At 35.2% G+C, this 19,170-nt stretch overlaps 3 protein-coding genes across 3 annotated transcripts; 1 reads left to right on the top strand and 2 right to left on the bottom strand.

The window, feature by feature from the left end:
- Positions 1–7,782: 7,782 nt before the first annotated feature.
- LOC119770677 (farnesyl pyrophosphate synthase-like) lies at positions 7,783–9,644 on the bottom strand. Its single transcript, XM_038265999.1, has 4 exons — positions 8,909–9,644; positions 8,483–8,829; positions 8,194–8,420; positions 7,783–8,136 (listed from the first exon to the last, which is right to left on the bottom strand). Exons 1-4 carry the CDS (start codon positions 9,179–9,181, stop codon positions 7,940–7,942), a joined length of 1,044 nt encoding a protein of 347 aa, XP_038121927.1. The 5' UTR covers positions 9,182–9,644; the 3' UTR covers positions 7,783–7,939.
- Positions 9,645–9,768: 124 nt separating this feature from the next.
- LOC6030869 (farnesyl pyrophosphate synthase) lies at positions 9,769–11,588 on the bottom strand. The gene is made up of 4 exons (XM_038265998.1): positions 11,310–11,588; positions 10,906–11,252; positions 10,613–10,839; positions 9,769–10,554 (listed from the first exon to the last, which is right to left on the bottom strand). Exons 1-4 carry the CDS (start codon positions 11,586–11,588, stop codon positions 10,358–10,360), a joined length of 1,050 nt encoding a protein of 349 aa, XP_038121926.1. The 3' UTR covers positions 9,769–10,357.
- Positions 11,589–17,653: 6,065 nt separating this feature from the next.
- LOC6030870 (farnesyl pyrophosphate synthase) lies at positions 17,654–18,944 on the top strand. The gene is made up of 4 exons (XM_038263926.1): positions 17,654–17,882; positions 17,940–18,286; positions 18,397–18,623; positions 18,684–18,944. The coding sequence occupies exons 1-4, from the start codon at positions 17,772–17,774 to the stop codon at positions 18,878–18,880; spliced, it is 882 nt and encodes a 293-aa protein (XP_038119854.1). The 5' UTR covers positions 17,654–17,771; the 3' UTR covers positions 18,881–18,944.
- Positions 18,945–19,170: the final 226 nt, after the last annotated feature.

Raw genomic sequence — 19,170 nt, 5'->3', positions numbered from 1 at the left:
TATATAATTTTGTGGAACAATCATTGACGTTCGCAATCATTGATTAATGACGGTTTCCATAACTTTACAAGGAATGGCATAATCGTTACCAAAAGGAATCAGCATGTGTAGGGCACTATTCTAAACAACTTGTAGAAGGATTTTTGTCAAAATATTGATAGCGATGCAAAATTTATATCTTTGAACGAAAAGTCATGACAATGATGGAAGTCTTCACGTTAAGGCTCTGAAAGGCATCGTTCAGGATCAGCCATTTGGCTGCCATGTTTGTTTTAGAAAAACATTCAAATCTTGATGGAGAATGTTTCAATCCAAACATGGTTTTCTTTGTGTTGTTTGTAGAAGCATTTTACGTATCGTGATTATTTTTTCATTTCAATTTATTATTTCTGGACCCTGAATTCAGAACCATCATTGACAGTCATTGCCCCAAGAATGAAGGACACCTTCTACGACCTTAATGCAAAAATAAAATGGTAAGACAACATTTTTTCCCCTTAGAACGAGCTGTCAAATAAGACCTTTTCTGTCAAGAAGGATTGCAAAGTTAATTTTTGAAAATTGAATAAAAAAAAAGTTATCGTATCCAATAAGGCAACAAATTACAATTAAAAAATAATTTTGAATACTTTACGGTCGTGTAAAGGGTCATTGTAAGCTTTATCGTTGTGAATAATAATAAAGTTATGAATTTCGGGTATAAGTAGTATGAGATCATGTTGAGTAACCGTGCGCACCCACTTTTATCTATGAATGTAGCAAAAATAAGTAAGTGTGCGAAAAAAAAAACAAAGCAATCCACTTTAACGACCCCCGGGTCTTTTGTGGGCTCTGTTGCAAGTTTCTGCTCATTTCTAGACGTCCGAAGGTTATGTGTGGTGAGTCACCTAAAACCTCTTTTACGCAAATGGACCGACGTTTTACTTCCCCATCCGATAGAAGGCCAGACGGATAAGGCGGGAATCGAACCCGCGCCCCACAGCAACTTAGGCATTGGTAGCCGAAGCCGCTAACCACCACGCCACGAGGCCCTCAGTTAGTGCGCATGGTTGCTTATAATGATTCCATACCATTTATTCCAGAAATTTACAATTTTATTTATTCTTAAAAAAAATCACTTACAATAAATTCCTTCGATTCGAGCGTGTTCAGGGTGGCCAAAATTATCACAACTTGCCAAAATAAAGCGTTTACTGACAACAACTTAAAACATGTCGAGTTGTCTTCTAGAATCTAGAATAAGTTGAAGTCTTATTCCGAATGCACCAATAAAATGGTTTTCTACATGTTGCTTTTCATTCAAAGTATTTATTTTTTCATTCAATTTAATGTTGAAATAATTGCTGAAAGACTTAATGACAATAATTCAATTTATTTATTTTTATTTTATTAGTTTCATAAGTATATTGCTCTGGAGTTTTATTACACACAATATTTTTATTATTTAGATTGCATATCTTTTGAAACCAAAAATAGCAATATTCTACCCCACATTCTCCTCTTCATCATTGTCGATGTGTTTTCGAAAACAGACGGCAATACAACTACTTGAAAGTCTCTACGGTACTCTTTCTATGTGATCGTGAAAGAGATTTCGTTCATATGCTTGATTGTTATATACTGCTAGTGGTGAACTTTCAAAACAAAAATAAAAGAATCATCAACTATGATAACAATTCCGAAACAAAACATTTAATAAGAAGATTCATATATGTTAAGGTCTCTAAAAATTCAACTTAAAAAGAGTTATGAAGTGAATTCTGGCTAAAAGCAATACGATTTGATGTTTTCGATTAAAATTCTTAGGACAGGGATGAGGATGGGGATTTTCAATAACATTATCATCACTGAACATATGATTTGTAAGTTGAGTTCTTTATTTGGCGAGTGAAGCTTATTGTTCTGTAAAATAATTCGCAAACACGAAAGATAAATTTATTCAACCGATATTTTCCCTTCGCAACAGCCTGTTAGTACTGATAAAATGTTGAGCATACACACAATTTTTGAATTCATCAAAATATTGACCGCGAAATACGTCAAACCTGACGCATCCCTCATATCATGGTAACAGCAACTTTTATTTAAAAATCATTGACACGATTAGTGAAAACATCCAGCCCAATAATAACCTCCATGTTTGCACTAAAAATTAACAAGGTACAGAAGCTACGGGTGGATGGAAACTGTGAAAATCCCCATTTCAGTGCACTTATTGCCGGGACTGCTGCGACGAGAACGAAACTGTATAGGGAAAGACGTCTCCTTCATCAGCGCTGCACTATGTAATCACGTAGGCCATGCGCCACCAACGCAGCTACACACACGTTGTCATTCTTTTCTCCTAGCGGATATTATTATCGTTTAAATTTATTTTCACGTGATGTTTCAGAATTTACTGATGAGTTTCAATAAGGATTACAGTAATATTTTTCTGAGGTATTTTCAAAATAATGAATGACCAGACCAAAAAAAAGTAAAAAAAAGGCTATAAAAAGAGAAAAATGAACAAAAAGCTATCAACAGTTACTGTTCAAAGGTGTGCATCTCCTATTTTTGCACTGATAGTTTTCTGATAGACTAAATAGAAAGCATTTCATGATTTTACATTTTTTATGCTTTCGATTTCAGTATTTGTTGTTTTACACAGAATTATTTTGTACTTGGTAAATTTTCCTTCAAATGCAAACTTGTATAAAAGGCTTTAACTATGGCAATATTATCAGGGTCTGAAATTAAAAACTCTAAAAAGTTAACATACATAAATTTAAACGTGTTGCTTACCTTTTGAGCCATAAATACGTTTAAAAGCCTCCCTCTGATCAAGTTGTGCTTTTCCAAGACAAGTATGGAATCACCGTACAAATCTTGGTAATCATTTGAAATAATACTGCTATTTTTTATAGAACATGTTTAATTTTACCCTCTGTTTATTGATTTTCTTTTCTACAACACTCTCCCTTATACAGTTTCTCATATACAGCTCCATTGATACTGTCAAGTTGCGAGATCTTACTCAACAGATCTGGTCCTTGCATATCTTGTTTGACCAAAGTATGGCCCGTGAGCCAAACATGGTCCGCGAGGTCATTTTTTGTGGCCCGCGGAATTGTGTCAAAATTTTCATTAAATATTTATTGAAATATTATTACAATTGGAGAAATAATATTTGCATCATTGAAATTGCACATAATTTAAAAAAAATACACATTTTTTCCAAGTTTGTGTCACCCAAAAACAAAATAAAAAACGTTTCTTAATCCACCCTTAGGTGGGTAGTGCCTTCCTCACATTAACAAAGTAATAATGAAAATAAGTTTATGAAAAAAATATATGCCTGTTACAGACTTTTCCAGAAAACATGCAGACTCTCATTTGAAGCAATGTGGCAACCGGGCGTTTCGCATCTGGCGCGACTCTCGCACGTAAACAAAAAGACCGGGCCTTTTGAGGTTATGCAAAAATCACCCTTTTTTGTGTCTACAAAAATGTTTTTCTTGGCATAACTTTTTAAATACTTTACTAAACAGAATAAAATTTAATAGGGACTTAGGGGACCCCAAAACGAACAGAATAAGGCGGATCCGGCCAAAATCGGTTCAGCCAGTTCTGAGATAATCGTGTGGAAAAAAATCATGTCTACACACATCCCCACAGACATTTGTTCAGAATTTGATTCTGAGTCGATAGGTATACGTGAAGGTATGTCTAGGAGGTGTATTTAAGAAGTTCATTTTTCGAGTGATTTTATAGCCTTGCCTCAGTGAGGTGAGGAAGGCAAAAATCAATTCAAATACAACTTTGAAACTTTCATTATATTTGTGAAATCACGACTGTTGAGGCCCGTTGCAATGTAAAGCAGATAATCAATATTTTTGTTGATATTTTTTTTATTTCCTTTATTTTAATAAAATTTAACCAATAAATTTTTTGCAGCTAAGACACATGTCGCCACCTATGAACAAGTAGTAGAAACCTAAGATTCTTTTTAACAAAAGGTGTTTTTACATTCGAAATCCACATTTTTATTAAAATTTATGCCGGATTCAGATAAGAAAAAATATTTCCAACATTTTGGTGAACAACTTTCCAATATTTGTTTGAAAAGTCTATGAAAAAACTGTATATTTAGAAAAAGATAGTAATTTGGACTATTTGGCAAGAAAGTCAGTCAAAAATCAATCAAAATTGTTGAATATACCTAAACACATCTATTTTCAACTAACTGTTAATTTTATTGATATACACAGGGATTTTTTTTTCGTGTTCCAAAACATGTTTTTTGGAGAAAAAGTTCACAATTTTTTGCGCGCCCAAAATTTGATGTTCATTATTTTAAAGCAAAAATATTTTCTCGTCTTTTGCAACCAGTTTCATTAAGATTCATGCAGGGCATCATGCGATTTTGTTGTTGTTTGTTGCAGAAAGGAGTACGAATTTTGGCAAATAACCTCATCAGCAGCGCCGCCAACATTTAAACCACAGTCGTGCTGCATAACCTCAATTCATTGTAGTCTTTTTTGTACAAACCTGTTTTTTTTTGTTTACTAACATTTTGATTCTGTTTTTGTTTCATGGATTGAAATAAAAAAATGCATTTTTTTTCTCATATGTTGCGGGCCATGTAAGTTTCAAATTTGGCCCGCCATTCAAAAACATTGAGCACCCCTGAATTACATCTTCGAGCATCAAATGGGCCCATCACAATATTTCACGAAACACTTCGAAGTCTATAAACCGGTTCATCTTTGTCTTGAGCTAGCTCGTTGAAAATCGCAACAATATCCAACTGAAATTTGCGACTTTTTCGGGCATCATTATATTGTAAAACACTTTCTAATCTTTTTGAATCAATCGATTCACCTAACTCTTCCAGAACACTTTGCTTTGCAAGACGTACTGGTTTAGAAAAAAACGCTCCCTGAGTTGTTCGGCACGTTCTTAGTTCAAGCCTCCTTCCTCCTACTTGTTTACTGTACTTACGCTAACTAAAACAAAACATGCGTGACTTTTTGTAGACTTTAAAGTTCAATAAACAACAAAGAACAAATGTGGGAGAGCAATCGCGTGCTTGAGGTAAGGTCAACTGAATTTTGGTGTGGGTGAAGAATGGTTTATCAGTCAGTACAAACAAAAGTATCTAAAGATGTTCACTCTACATCATTGGTAATCAGAAGGCAGGCCGACGGACAAGTCGACGCCAACATTTCAAAAAGCATCATGTACAAACCGTGCGTTTTGAGAAAACGCATTTGATTAATGCATCATATTTAAGAAAAACAAACATAATTTCTTTTAAAATCATCAACGACTATATCACCTGTTGTCATTTTTTTTTTTCATAAAATTAAAATCCTTTTCGATACTAGGACCTGGTTAGGACCAAGTCGGCTTTTGTAATTACATTTGACTTAATAATTACAGAGGATCTTGTGTGTAAATGTTAGTGGGAGGGAAGCCGATTACCCGCGGCCTACTCGGGGTTAGTAGGGAAGGGATTGATGTTAAAAGACAAGTCGTGGGAAGGGAAGGGGGATTGTGTAGGGGTCTTGGTTGGCTCTGCTGGCCTTTGCTTTTGTCCTCAGCCGCAACTCGATGTCCAGCTGCTGGGGCGTTCTTGCTTTGCTTCCGGTGCAAACCAGAAACGACGGCTTTGTGTGAAGGCGAGTTATACTAACTGAAGGAAAACTAATTGAAGGAAAACTAACTGGAAGAAAACTAAATAGATATTTTGGAATCTGAGAGGAACTAATAGATCGGAGAGAGAACATCAAGGTCTAGTTGAGATAACGCGTCTCGCATCGGGATTTCTGGTGGTCTTTCTCGGGCCCTGAGGGTATCTTTCAACTTAATTCTGTAAAATGTTGATCTGGACACGCCCATACGAGATGGTCGATGTCCTGATAACCCTGCCCACAGTTGCATAAGTTCGTATCACTCATGTTGACCTATTGTCATTAGAGGGGAAGCTTTGTTATGATTCGTTTTTCTTCGCCGAATGTACATGGCGCCTTTTGCAAGTGGAGGGGATGTTTTGTTATGATTCGCTTTTCGTCGGCAAACATACATGGCGTCTTTTTCATGATGCTTGCTTTTCGTCACGAGGTTCATGTTGTCTTTTATTTGACAGATTGACTGGGCTATATAAACAGGCACTGCTGATGCCAGAGATTTTGTTTATGTTACTTTATTTCAAATAATAATTAAACAGATTTTACTGAAGTAACTTTTGCTCATTTTTCGTGGAGGAGGAGTATTAGGAGTTCTTTCAGAATATGCAATAACCCAGAAAGTGTCAAAATGTTCATGATGCCTATTGAAATGTTGCCGTCGAAGTTTAAGATTATTGATGTAGTTTGAGGTCATTCGAAGTCAGTTAGCTCATTCTTGAGCGGAACTGCAACGCCATGTTGTCAAAAAGCCTGCTAATTATCTCAACTTGTTTTCTAAATTGACAAAAATGCTTGGGTTAGAGTTATCACCAATGAGACATGAAAAGCTTTCCCAAATCCAAATTTTAAACAATTAACCCTTAGTGGCTTAAGTTATGAACGACCCTGATGCAAAACAGTTTGTTTTTAAGTGAAAAATTAAATTTCAAGCATCATACACGTTTTTTTTCAATATTACGTAGGAAGCGTTCATTTATTGCGTAACGCGGTTGGGGGAAGGGGGTCAAAGGCGCTTCATACATAATGTTGATGTATTGTTTTTTCAAACGGGTGACTATACCATTATTATGAATGATCCAGTAGCAAGAAAATATCTAGAAACCAGGTCAAATTATACACTGTGGGTAGGGATTTTAAAAAGTTCTCAGATCAAGTTCTGGTGTGGTTCCCCTTGTAGGGCATACCCATAGGCACTCTCACGCCAAATTTTAGCTCATTTGGTTGAAAACTAGCTTGTCTCAAGCGAGTTCAAGTTTACATGGGATTTACTATGGGAAATTTTGAATTTTCGTTCATTCGCTCCTACAGGCTTAGGTAAAACATGTAGAAACTTCTAGGATGGCCAGAAATGAGCGGAATCGTCTGGAGAACAACTTTCCCTAAGAGACCAGGTCGATTCGTTCAACCCCCATCGAGCTCAACGGCAATACATCCGGGGTTTTCGGAACCAATGGTTTTCCCTAGAAAAGCATCAAATTTTCCTTAGCATGCTATGAATGCTTGATGAACACAGCGACGCCACATGTCAAACAGCTACCATGTGAGTGTAAAATTTGCACCATAACAGTTTTTTTTTCTAATTTGGAGGTTCAGAATACAGCTGAATAGTATCCTGATCACCATGAATGATAATTCTATGGCTCAAAAAGTAATAAAAAGTATTTTTTCATAGGCGATGCTAGTCCACGTGGTAGCTGTTTGACATGTGGCGTCGCGGTGTTCATCAAACATTCATAGCAAGCTAAGGAAAATTTGATGTTTTTCTGGGGAAAACCATTGGTTCCGAAAACCCCGGATGTATTGCCGTTGAGCTCGATGGGGGTTGAACGAATCGACCTGGTCTCTTAGGGAAAGTTGTTCTCCAGACGATTCCGCTCATTTCTGGCCATCCTAGAAGTTTCTACATGTTTTACCTAAGCCTGTAGGAGCGGATGACAAAAATTCAAAATTTCCCATAGTAAATCCCATGTAAACTTGAACTCGCTTGAGACAAGCTAGTTTTCAACCAAATGAGCTGAAATTTGGTGTGAGAGTCCCTTTGGGTATGCCCTACAAGGGGAACCACACCAGAACTTGATCTGAGAACTTTTCAAAATCCGTACCCACCCTATTATACAGATTATTATTCTCAATTCACTTTCAATTTATTGATTTATCCAACCGTTAGAATCCTACCTACAAATCAAGTCAAGAATGAACAGGAGAACAATCGGATTTATTTGAAATGCTTCTAAAAGAATCAACACCGCATTCCTTAAAATATCTTATCAAAAATGCGCTTCTTCTATTTTTGCGCCAATCGATTTCTGGTAAACTGAATACAAAGCTTGTCGAAATTTTGCATCCTTGATGCTTGCGATTTCGGTATCAATTATTGCACACAGATCATTTTTGTGCTTGTAAAATTCTTCCTTCATCTGTAAACTTGAATAAAGGGCTTCTACATCAGTGACTCTATCGGGATCTGTAATAAAAATATCAATAAGCTTACAGAAGAATATAATTTAAATGTGCATCACACCTTCCGAACCATAAATACGTTTAAAAGATTCCCTCTTTTCTGGGAATGCCTTTTCCAAGAAGTTGGCTGCAAACCACGTGCATTTTCGTTGTTGAATATCCGTTCCGTCTTTCCCCAAAAGTTTTGAGTCTACGTACAAATCTTGATAATCGTTCAGCATTTGTAATAATACTGCTATTTTCAATAACACAGGTTTAATTCGATCATCTGATATCTTATTTGCTTTCCTACAATAAATTATGTATGCCTCAATAACGTTTCCTGCACAAACAATTTTAAAATGACATACCCTGCAAGTTGCATTCCTAGCATGAACGGAAATGTTACAAGTGATGAGTTCTGGACTGTACACATTTTCTCATATACAGTTCCATTAATTTTGTGAAGATCCGAGATCTTACTCAACAAATCGTTCAAAGTTTGACCAGCACATAAACACAACATTTGTTCATGCAAAATATCTTGAAATTCCTTTTGCAACTTTTTACTCATAAGATACGTTACTGATTTGTCCAATAAAAGTGCATCGTTAATTGCTGATAAACCAACATTGTTTTTTCGGTGCCAGCAGGCCCTTCCATATCTCGTTTGGCCATTATCAATTACATCATCAATGATCAAATGGGCCCAACATAGCTACAAAAAAAAATCAATCACAATTCACAACCAAATACGTTAACTCTAACAAAATATGTAAACTAGAAGGGCTACAAACCACATGACCACACCAATTCAAAAAGTGAGCCGTTTTAATTTTACTCAAATCCTTCTTATCTTCGTCTTCAGCAAGCTCGTTGAAAATAGAAACAATATCCAAAGGAAATATGCGAGTTTTTCGAGCATCACTATATTGTAAAACACTTTCGAACCTTTTTGAAACAATCGATCCACCTAACTCCTCCAGAACACCTAGCAATTCAAGGCTGGACTCTTTAAAAACGAGCTCTCTTAGTTCTTCGTAACGTTCGTGCAAACTTTCTTTATCCATCGTGTTTATTATACTAAAGTTTCATAGAACAAATCTTGCGAGCGCTTATATACAGTATAGTTACAGAGAGATTTAAACCGGTGAGACCTTATTCCTACAATTCTCTAGGGATCTTCAACAAATTTTAAACGTTCACAATTGAGCATTTAATATTGCAAATGTATTTTAAGTACAACAATTTTACCTGTTTTTTTTTATTTTGTCACTTTTATATTGTTATCATAAACAGGACTACGGAGCTCGGTATCTTTTTCAACTGAGAAATTTACTTCAAATTCGCAACTTTTCGATTTTTTTATTTAGTTTTTTTTAACTTTGTCCAGGCATGTCCAAAGCAGCCATTTTTCATCTTTAATTTTTCCATTCAAAGCTCTATGTAATGTTGCGGGCTGGTCAGTTAAAATGGACTTTTGAATGATCAAATTAGATTTAATTTAAAAAATGAGAGCCAATTAAATGACACCGAAAAAAACTTATTTTTCAAAAAAAAAATCTGGCTTCAAAAGGCTGTATCTCAACAACTGATCAACTAAGTCAAAAAAGAAAAATTTTAGGATATTTTTTCAGCTTTTCGACAATATTTTTTGCAGAGAATATTTTTAAATTGGAATTCAAGTCGAGTGTTTTGGCGTTTATTCCGACACAAGTTGCAAAAAACTGAGCATATTTCGAAAAAAAATCTCCTTATTATGGCTATAAGTTTCAAGAATTTAACTTAAAGTGATTTAAATGAAATCTGGAAACTACTTCAACTTTGTCTTCTGAAGGGTTTAGTTACACTCCACGACGACCAGATGACTCCAACGTTTCCGTCTCTCACTCCGACAACAATTCCAAATACGGCTAAACATTCAATAAATAGAATTTTTCGATCCAGTTAGATTAAAAAAAAAACATTATTTTTTTCCTATTTTGCAGAGAACAGAAGGGGCGTACTGTTTGTTTGCTTTTTTTTATTGAAACTGTCGTATGCTGTTTGACCTATAACTATCAATAAAAAGTTATAGATGTCATCGCTCACGTTAAGCGGTTCACCACCCCTTAATTTAAAGTTTTAGTTTAAATATAATGAGAGGCATAACAAAAGTCTAAATTGTTGATTTTTCTATCAATATAAATAATTATAAAAGTAAAAGACTGATTTGAATGTGAAAATACTTCACAGCCTAGTAGAAATCATACGTGTGCTTGGTTATCATTTGAATTCGCAATTTTTTTATACACAGCAAAAAGTGCCCGTTGCAATTTCCCAAGTTCAACTCTTTCGATATCAGCTTCAATCTCTTTACTCAGCTCATTTTTACACTTGTTGTACTCTTCCTTCAATTGCAAGGTAGTATAAAGTTCTTTAATTGTAGCAACTTTTTCAGGATCTGCAATTTAGATTTTTGTAATAATTCGAAGAAACTTTCAGCAAAAGGCGTGTCTTACCCTCAGAACCATAGTTTTGCTTGAATAACTCTTTCTGTTCAGGATTCGTCTTTTCCAAACATTTGACCGCAAACCAGGAACATTTGCGTTCCTGAATATCGCTCTCTTCCTTTCCCAACAGTTCGGCGTCCCCAAACAGGTCCTGATAGTCGTTCATCATTTGAAACAACACTTCCACCTTTGCTATGATGGTTTGCATTTGATTTACTGCATTCTGATCCGAGATGCTAAATAATGGCAATCGTTTTTTAAACTTCTAGAATGTGTCGCCTTGGAGCAAAAAATTTACTTACCCTGCGAGACACATTGCCAGCCTCATAGGCAATGTAATTATCGTGGAATCTTGAAGATATACCATTTTCTCATATGATGCTCGATTGAAGCTATCTAAATCATGAACTTTGCTCAACATATCGTTTAATGTCTGACCTGCGTCCAAGAAGAATAACTTTTCCAGAACGGCATCAATAATATCGCGATTGAATTTTGTATTCATGAGATAATGAATCGATTTGTCTATCAAAAGACCGTCAAAAACGGCCGACAGTCCGACATCGCTTCTTCGGTGCCAACAGGGCTTTCCATAACGAGTCTTGCTGTTATCCACAATGTCATCGAAGATCACGTGTGCATAACATAACTGAAGAATTAAAATACATACAATATCATTCAGAACTGTTCATATTACAAACCAAACCGTTTTTGAGCACCAATCCAAATAAAGCGCCTTCTCGATGTTATCCAAATTCATCGTTTCTTCGTCATCAGATAAATCTTTGAATATCTCGACAATATCCAACGGAAACATGATGTCTCTCGGGATATCACAGTACAACACAACATTCTCAAATCGTTTAGAAACTATTGATCCCCCAAACTGCTCAAGAATAGCCAACAACTCACTGCTAGCCTTTTTATAGACACGTTTTTTGATCTCTTCACCACGTTCGTGGCCTAAGATTACTTTATCCAACATGTTCGTAGTTAACTATCTCTGTAATGATTAACAAAACGCATTGGATTCAAGCTTATATACCATCATGGTGGAGTTTTTAATTTGTTGTGGCATTGATCAGTGATTTAATTCGTATATGGTACACACCAAAAACATTCAAACTAACGTGCTAACTACTAATAAATCATCTTTTATAAATGTTATAAATTGGAAATCCAGCTGAATCGCCGAGCAACTCGTCTTGACTTTGAATTATTTCCATTAAATTTGGGGCTCCCCACAGCTGATACCTAGGTACCATTTAGAAATGACGTAGCTAAATATTTTCAATTAACAATCCTCAGTCACTTTCTTTGGTTGCAAACCGAAAATTTTTCTACTCGTATTACATCCCTCCAAAAAAGCTACGTCACTTAAGTTGGCCAGTGCACACTTTTTGCACCACAATCTTAAATATCAGCAACCACATCTGAAATAACCTTGACATTGCAACGTTACAAGCATTGCTTTTTGTGAACAACAGCTTTTTGTTGTATGTTTCCTCTGAACCCAACATTCTTCAATTGATCGACCTTTCCTTTTGTTGACTAGCGATTAGAACTGAGCAATTCTCTACCAAAACCGGAAATGGATTTTATTTGTATTTTTTGATTTGGCTCAAACTTTGTGGGGGCCTTCCCTATGACCAAATATGCTATTTTGTGTCATTGGTTCACCCATACAAGTCTCCATACAATTTTGACAGCTGTCCATACAAAAATGGTATGTAAATATTCAAACAGCTGTAACTTTTGGGTGAATTTTCTGATCATGGCAAAGTTGTAGGTATTGTTGAGGACTTTTGAGAAAAAATAGGTACATGGAAAAAAAATATTTTCGAGATTTTTTGATATGTTTTAGGGGACAAAAATCCGCAACTTTTGAGCCATAGAGAAACATGGTCAAAAAATCTGCCGCCGAGTTATGAACTTTTGAAAAAATAGTGATTTTTGGAAAAAATTGAAGTTTCATGCAAAAACAAGTATGACATTACTTTTTAATGCAAAATTGAATTTGCAATCGAAAAGTACTTCACAGATTTTTTTATAAAGGACTCCGTTTTCAAGATATAGCCACCGAAAGTTTGATTTTAGCGAAATATTTGCAATTTTTCAATTTTTAAAAATAGTGACCATGAGTGACCATTTCCAAAAATATTTTTTTTAAGTTCAGAAAATTTTCTATAAAATTGTATAAGAGATATTGAAGATTGGACCTCTGGTTGCTGAAATACAGCGGCTTAAAGAAAAAGAAACACGAAAATTGAAGTTTTCTAAGTCTCACCCAATCAGCCCACCATTTTCTAATGAAGATATCTCAGCAATTAATGGTCCGATTTTCAATAATAATACATAAAACATTCGTGAAATATTACGATCTTTTCGAAAACAATATTTTGAAAATTTTTAAATCAAGACTAGCATTTTAAACGGGCATAATATTCAATATTTTTCCCTTCTAAAATGTTAGTCTTGATTTAAAAAATTTCAAAATATTTTTTTCGAAAAGATCGGAAAATTTCACGAAAGTTTCATGTATTAAGCTAAGAATAAGATTGTCCGTTCGACGCAGTGGTGAACGCAGAACGCTGTTCGATTTTTCCATCAACTGTCAGTCGAACAATTTGCAGGGGTTGCTTTGTTCAATGGTCGATGACTGGCAGGCTATGATGACAGGCGCAAAATTTTGCGTTTGCGTTCAGGCCTGACGGACAATCTTGTTCTTACCTTTAACATTGAAAATCGGACCATTAATTGCTGAGATATCGTCATTAGAAAAAGGTGGGTTGATTTGGTAAGATTTAGAAAACTTCAATTATCGTGTTTCTTTTTCTTAAAGCGGCTCTATCTCAGCAACCCGAGGTCCAATCTTCAATGCCTCTTAGACAATTTTATAGAAAATTTTCTGAACTTTTCAAAAAAAATATGTTTTGGTCACTATTTTTAAAAATTGAAAAACTGCAAATATTTCGCTAAAATCAAACTTTCGGTGGCTATCCAGCTTTTTAAGCGAAAATGGCGTTCGAATGGTGAACGCCTGAAATGTCAAAATCGCGCAGTGGTACCAACATTGCGAAAAAAGTGTCCCATGGAATGACAGCCACATTTTTTGTCTAATGTTGGTGCTACTGCGCGATTTTGACATATCGGACGTTCAACATTCGAACGCCATATTCGCTTAAAAACCTGGATATCTTGAAAACGGAGCCCTTTATAAAAAAAATCTGTAAAGTACTTTTCGATTGCAAATTCAATTTTGCATTAAAAAGTAATGTCAAACTTGTTTTTGCATGAAACTTCAATTTTTTCCAAAAATCACTATTTTTTCAAAAGTTCATAACTCGGCGGCAGATTTTTTGACCATGTTTCTCTATGGCTCAAAAGTTGCGGATTTTTGTCCCCTAAAACATATCAAAAAATCGCGAAAATAAAAAAATATGTATTTTGGGAAATTGAGTTTTAGTAAAAAAAATGTTGATAAAAAAAATCTGCAAATTTTTGTTCCCTGTACCTATTTTTTTCTCAAAAGTCCTCAACAATACCTACAACTTTGCCGAAGACACCAAATTGATCAGAAAATTCACTCAAAAGTTACAGCTGTTTGAATATTTACATACCATTTTTGTATGGACAGCAGCCAAAATTGTATGGAGACTTGTATGGGTGAACCAATGACGCAAAATAGCTTATTTGGTCATAGGGAAGGCCCCCACAAAGTTTGAGTCAAATAAAAAAAAATACAAAAAATTAAAATGGTCGAAACCGGCCGATTCCGTAGAGAGTTGCTCAACTTTATCTAAATCCTGTGTAGTTGACTGACAATAATTTGAAGTTATTTTTTATTTACATTAAGGTGACAAAACAAAACATTCCGTCAGTGGGGGTGACATTGCACAGGCTAGACCTCCAGTGACCGGTTTTCAGGTTCTCCGGTGGCCACATCCGAAGATCATATTTGGCAAATTCCTGAAACCACTCTTGCGACATATCAAACTTCATGTTTTTAAGAGAGGAGTGTATAACTCATGTCCCCATCCAAAATCAAGAAGTTTGATACGTCGCATGACTAGTTTACGCTGTTTCCTAATGCGGTTCCGGATGTGGCCACCGGAGATCGGTGGAACCGGTTCCGATGGGTCTTATGGTATTTAATATTATTCCAGGATTGTTTTGCATGACTATTCATTATCAGTTCACAATTGGAATAATCTGACACTTTTTCCAAAAATCCGGATCGTCCGGTGGCCTGTACTCCGGCCACCGGTCCGTGCAGTGCGATTTTTCATCGGATTATTGTTCCTGGTGCAAAAACGAAGCTTTTGGTGTATAGCAATCGATGGTTTGCGCGAAATCTTGTTGCGGTAATTTTTTGGGTCCTTTTTTCTCACTATGCATTGGGTCTGGGGGATGAGATAGGGTCAAAATGAGTTTTTAGGGATTTGACAATTGCTCAGGTTCTTCTCAATGAAATTAAATTCTGTCAAAATGGTTGTGTATGGGACATATGACTTCGCTGGAAAAATCTCGTTCCTATAGGAATCCTGTTATTTTGGAAGCTGTCTAAAGTTGAGGTACGTTTTTGGCCAATAATTTCGTCTCGAAAAATTAATTTTTTAATATTTTTGCTGGAATTTCTCGAAAAGTACCTAAATATTTGAAAATCTCTGCTTCAAATATTTTAGCATGTCAAAACGATTCCTTCGAACAAGAAACACTGTTGAATGACTTGTTTTTACAATATCGTCTGCTGTGTGCTATCTTGTTACATATACCATTTTGGTCGAAAATTAGTTAATGATGACGTTTTGCTATACTTAACAAACACTACAAGATACTTTAACCGGATTTTGGGAACGCACTTCCGCTTCCCGGATATCACAATACACACTTGTGACATAGACCAATTTATCATCAAAATCGTGCATACTTTTTTTCACAAGTGTACAGTTTTACTTTCGAAACACACGTGCTTTTCAGATTTTTGTTTACATAATTTACTGTAAATTTACTGGTGTAACCAAATCAGTTGAAACTTGGAGCGTTTATTAAGCGATAGAATACGAACCGATTGCTTCAAAAAGGTACACTCCTAGTAGAGCCGAAGCACATTTTTTTCAAATTTTCAATATTTTAAGCACTTTTTCATAACCCTTCGTGCAAAACAATGAAATCTGAAGTCTTCAGAACAATTTTCACTATTTGTTTCATCAGGTTTTTGTTTTTAAGCAGAAAAATAGTCATTTGAAAACATTTTTTTTTTGCATGTTATGGACCCCCTTTTCCTATAGTGGTCCCGGGTCCATAATCCGATTGTGGATCCGGGTCCACTAACTATAGGCAAACTGTTATTTTTATACCAAATTTAACCGATATTTGATGTAGGTCTAATGATAGATATAATTAATAAAAGATGGATTTTGCTCACTTTTCATCATAAACAAATATGTTTTGTTAACAAATTTGGCTTTAAACAACAAAAAAAACCTAACAGGCATTTCAACACATTTATTTCTGAATAATATTAGAGAAAACGTTTAAAAACCACCGTTTGATTTAGCATTTTTGGTACTTTTAACATGAAAACAGTTATATTTATACTCATAATTGAAAAAAATTTGCGTTTGGGTTGATTACAACAAGCACTTATTGTATGTTTAATAGAAACTTTTGCTTAAATACACAGTTTTCTTCATTTTTGAAGGTTAAATCAACAGGGGTCCACTTTTAAAACAGTTCGAATTTTCGTTGTCCTATATTGGACCCCCCTAATTTTTGCTCGAAATTGAGCAGTTCTTCGCTTTATTTTAGTAAAATTCCTTAAACTAACATTATTCCGACTTGCTAAAGTTAATTAATCAGTCAAAAAATGATTAGATAGTTAATTCAATCATAAAATATGAATGCAGTTTTGTTGTGAAATTGCTAGTCTGCCGTTCTACGCATAATTGTCCCATGTTCAAAAAAGTGCAACTGAGAAAAACGCGATTGAAATTTTTCGACCGATTTCTGTGTTTCTACGCATAATTGTCCCGTGGGTTCCTATTCGCCCTATGTGTCCCTAATCACCCCAGTTAGCAGTTTATCACCTTTATTTGTGATTCTCTTGCTTTACAAAAGGTAAACAAGACATAATGTTTAGTAAAACTAATGATTCCGTGTAAGAAAATACTTGGTGGGACAATTATGCGTAGAAGTTTAACGATGGGACAAACAGACTTGGTGTTGTTTTTAATGAGTTTCCGAACAAAGTACTAGATTTTATGTGTTTTTCTTAAAGTACACATCAAACTAAACTTAAAAATGTCATAAAGTCAAAATCGACCAAAACTGACATGGGACAATTATGCGTAGAACGGCAGTAGTGGCCATGGCTGATTTCAGATGTCAAACTCAAAACACTTATTTTGGTGAAAAGGACAATTCAATGTCAGTCAACATAGTTTCAAATGATGTTGATCATGCCAAATAAAAGATTTGTAGACAACAACACGCTTGAAATTGTGATTTTATTGAATTTTTCATCAAAAACCCTTCAGAGGGTCCACTATAGGAAAGGGGTCCACTAATGGATAACCTACCCTACGATAATTTCCCCTAGATGCAAATAAGTTGGTTGGATGCAGTACATGTACATAAAAACATTTTCAAAATTAATAGTTCAAGACAAAAAAATGCAATACATCAACCTAAATATTTAAAAGTTATTATTAAAATCATCCATTTCGTAAAAGTGTTAAATATATGAAGAAAAAAAAAACTTAGATTGTGTTTACCTAAAATTTGAGTTTTTTAAGGAACTTGAATTTTTTTTCTCATAAAGCCGTTGCAAATAGCTTCGTAGTTTATGTCGCCTCTAAAACCCCGGTACGGTGCTGAAATCGTTTACAAAACGTTGTTACTGTGTATAAAGAGTTAATCCAATCTAGGAAGTGAGTTAAAATATCTCCGTTATGGTATATAAGTTGTGTTCCAGAGCGTTTTGTAAAGTAGAGTAAGGATGTTGGTTAACGGAAGATTAGGTCAAGAACGTGACGAAGACATCAAAAAACGTGTCTATAAAAAGGCTAGCAGTGAGTTGTTGGCTATTCTTGAGCAGTTTGGGGGATCAATAGTTTCTAAACGATTTGAGAATGTTGTGTTGTACTGTGATATCCCGAGAGACATCATGTTTCCGTTGGATATTGTCGAGATATTCAAAGATTTATCTGATGACGAAGAAACGATGAATTTGGATAACATCGAGAAGGCGCTTTATTTGGATTGGTGCTCAAAAACGGTTTGGTTTGTAATATGAACAGTTCTGAATGATATTGTATGTATTTTAATTCTTCAGTTATGTTATGCACACGTGATCTTCGATGACATTGTGGATAACAGCAAGACTCGTTATGGAAAGCCCTGTTGGCACCGAAGAAGCGATGTCGGCCTGTCGGCCGTTTTTGACGGTCTTTTGATAGACAAATCGATTCATTATCTCATGAATACAAAATTCAATCGCGATATTATTGATGCCGTTCTGGAAAAGTTATTCTTCTTGGACGCAGGCCAAACTTTGATCGACACGTTGAGCAAGGTTGGTGATTTTGAAAACTATAGTAGGGCATCGTATGAACAAGTTGCTAATCTCCTAGATTCATGTATTATAACATTGCCTATTAGGATGGGAATGAATCTTGCAGGGTAAGTATTTAAACTTATTTATTTATTAGTAGGTACTACTAAAATTTACGCTTCTGCTCTTAAATATCATAAGTGAAACAGAAAATCAATGACATCAATTATTATTCAAGCATCACTGACCTAAATGCAGTAGATAAAATGCAGACAATTACTTCAAAAATGCAAGTGCTGTATCAAATGATGAACGATTACCAAGACTTGTTTGGGGACGCTGGGAGGGTGGGAAAAGAAGAGAGCGATATTCAAGAACGCAAATGTTCCTGGTTTGCGGTCAAATGTTTGGAAAAGGCAAGCTCTGAACAAAAAGAGTTATTCAAGCAAAACTATGGCTGTGATGGTAAGAAACACTATTCCTTGGCGATATACTGACAACAATTTAAAATTATCTTCATTACAGATCCTGAAAAGGTAGCCAAAATTAAAGAACTTTACAAAACATTGCAATTAAAGGAAGAGTACAACAAGTGTAAACATGAATTATGTAAATTGATAGAAGCTGATATCGAAAGAGTTGAACTACTTAAATTGCAACGGGCACTATTCGCAGTGTATACAAAAATTGCAAATTCAAATGTCAATGAAGCAAATGTTTGATGCGTGTTAGGATTACATATGATTGTATAAATTACAAAAACAGGTAGACTTATCCTTCGGCAAATTTGTTTAAGCGTTTTGGCTGTAGCGAAACAATTAAAGAAGAAGTACTACAATGTTTTTACATACAGTCCAGACTCGATTATCCGAAGGCCTCGGACAAATTTCACGTCAGATAATCGAGGTATTTTTCGTTGTCTTATTTATATGTAACGTCCAGAGATTTTCAGATAGAAAACTCGAAGGAATTTTAGATTTTAATTGTAGCCATTATTCGTGGTAACTTTTAT

Source organism: Culex quinquefasciatus, chromosome 3 (genome assembly GCF_015732765.1).
Source record: "Culex quinquefasciatus strain JHB chromosome 3, VPISU_Cqui_1.0_pri_paternal, whole genome shotgun sequence".
NCBI lineage: Eukaryota > Metazoa > Arthropoda > Insecta > Diptera > Culicidae > Culex > Culex quinquefasciatus.
Note: the sequence above shows the minus strand (reverse complement) of the source record. Positions and strands in the feature narration are given on the sequence as shown.

What these genes read in the sequence shown, in the direction of transcription:
- LOC119770677 (XM_038265999.1), bottom strand. Translation starts at nt 9,181, where the DNA reads ATGGATAAAGAAAGTTTGCACGAACGTTACGAAGAACTAAGAGAGCTC. An exon ending in TGAATTGGTGTGGTCATGTG is followed by an intron (nt 8,830 to 8,908) that starts GTTTGTAGCCCT and finishes TTTTTTTTGTAG; the next exon opens with CTATGTTGGGCCCATTTGAT. An exon ending in ACGTATTTATGGTTCGGAAG is followed by an intron (nt 8,137 to 8,193) that starts GTGTGATGCACA and finishes TTTTTATTACAG; the next exon opens with ATCCCGATAGAGTCACTGAT.
- LOC6030869 (XM_038265998.1), bottom strand. Translation starts at nt 11,588, where the DNA reads ATGTTGGATAAAGTAATCTTAGGCCACGAACGTGGTGAAGAGATCAAA. An exon ending in CTGGCAATGTGTCTCGCAGG is followed by an intron (nt 10,840 to 10,905) that starts GTAAGTAAATTT and finishes GCCATTATTTAG; the next exon opens with CATCTCGGATCAGAATGCAG. An exon ending in GCAAAACTATGGTTCTGAGG is followed by an intron (nt 10,555 to 10,612) that starts GTAAGACACGCC and finishes TCTAAATTGCAG; the next exon opens with ATCCTGAAAAAGTTGCTACA.
- LOC6030870 (XM_038263926.1), top strand. Translation starts at nt 17,772, where the DNA reads ATGTTTCCGTTGGATATTGTCGAGATATTCAAAGATTTATCTGATGAC. An exon ending in TGGATTGGTGCTCAAAAACG is followed by an intron (nt 17,883 to 17,939) that starts GTTTGGTTTGTA and finishes TTAATTCTTCAG; the next exon opens with TTATGTTATGCACACGTGAT. An exon ending in ATGGGAATGAATCTTGCAGG is followed by an intron (nt 18,287 to 18,396) that starts GTAAGTATTTAA and finishes TTATTATTCAAG; the next exon opens with CATCACTGACCTAAATGCAG.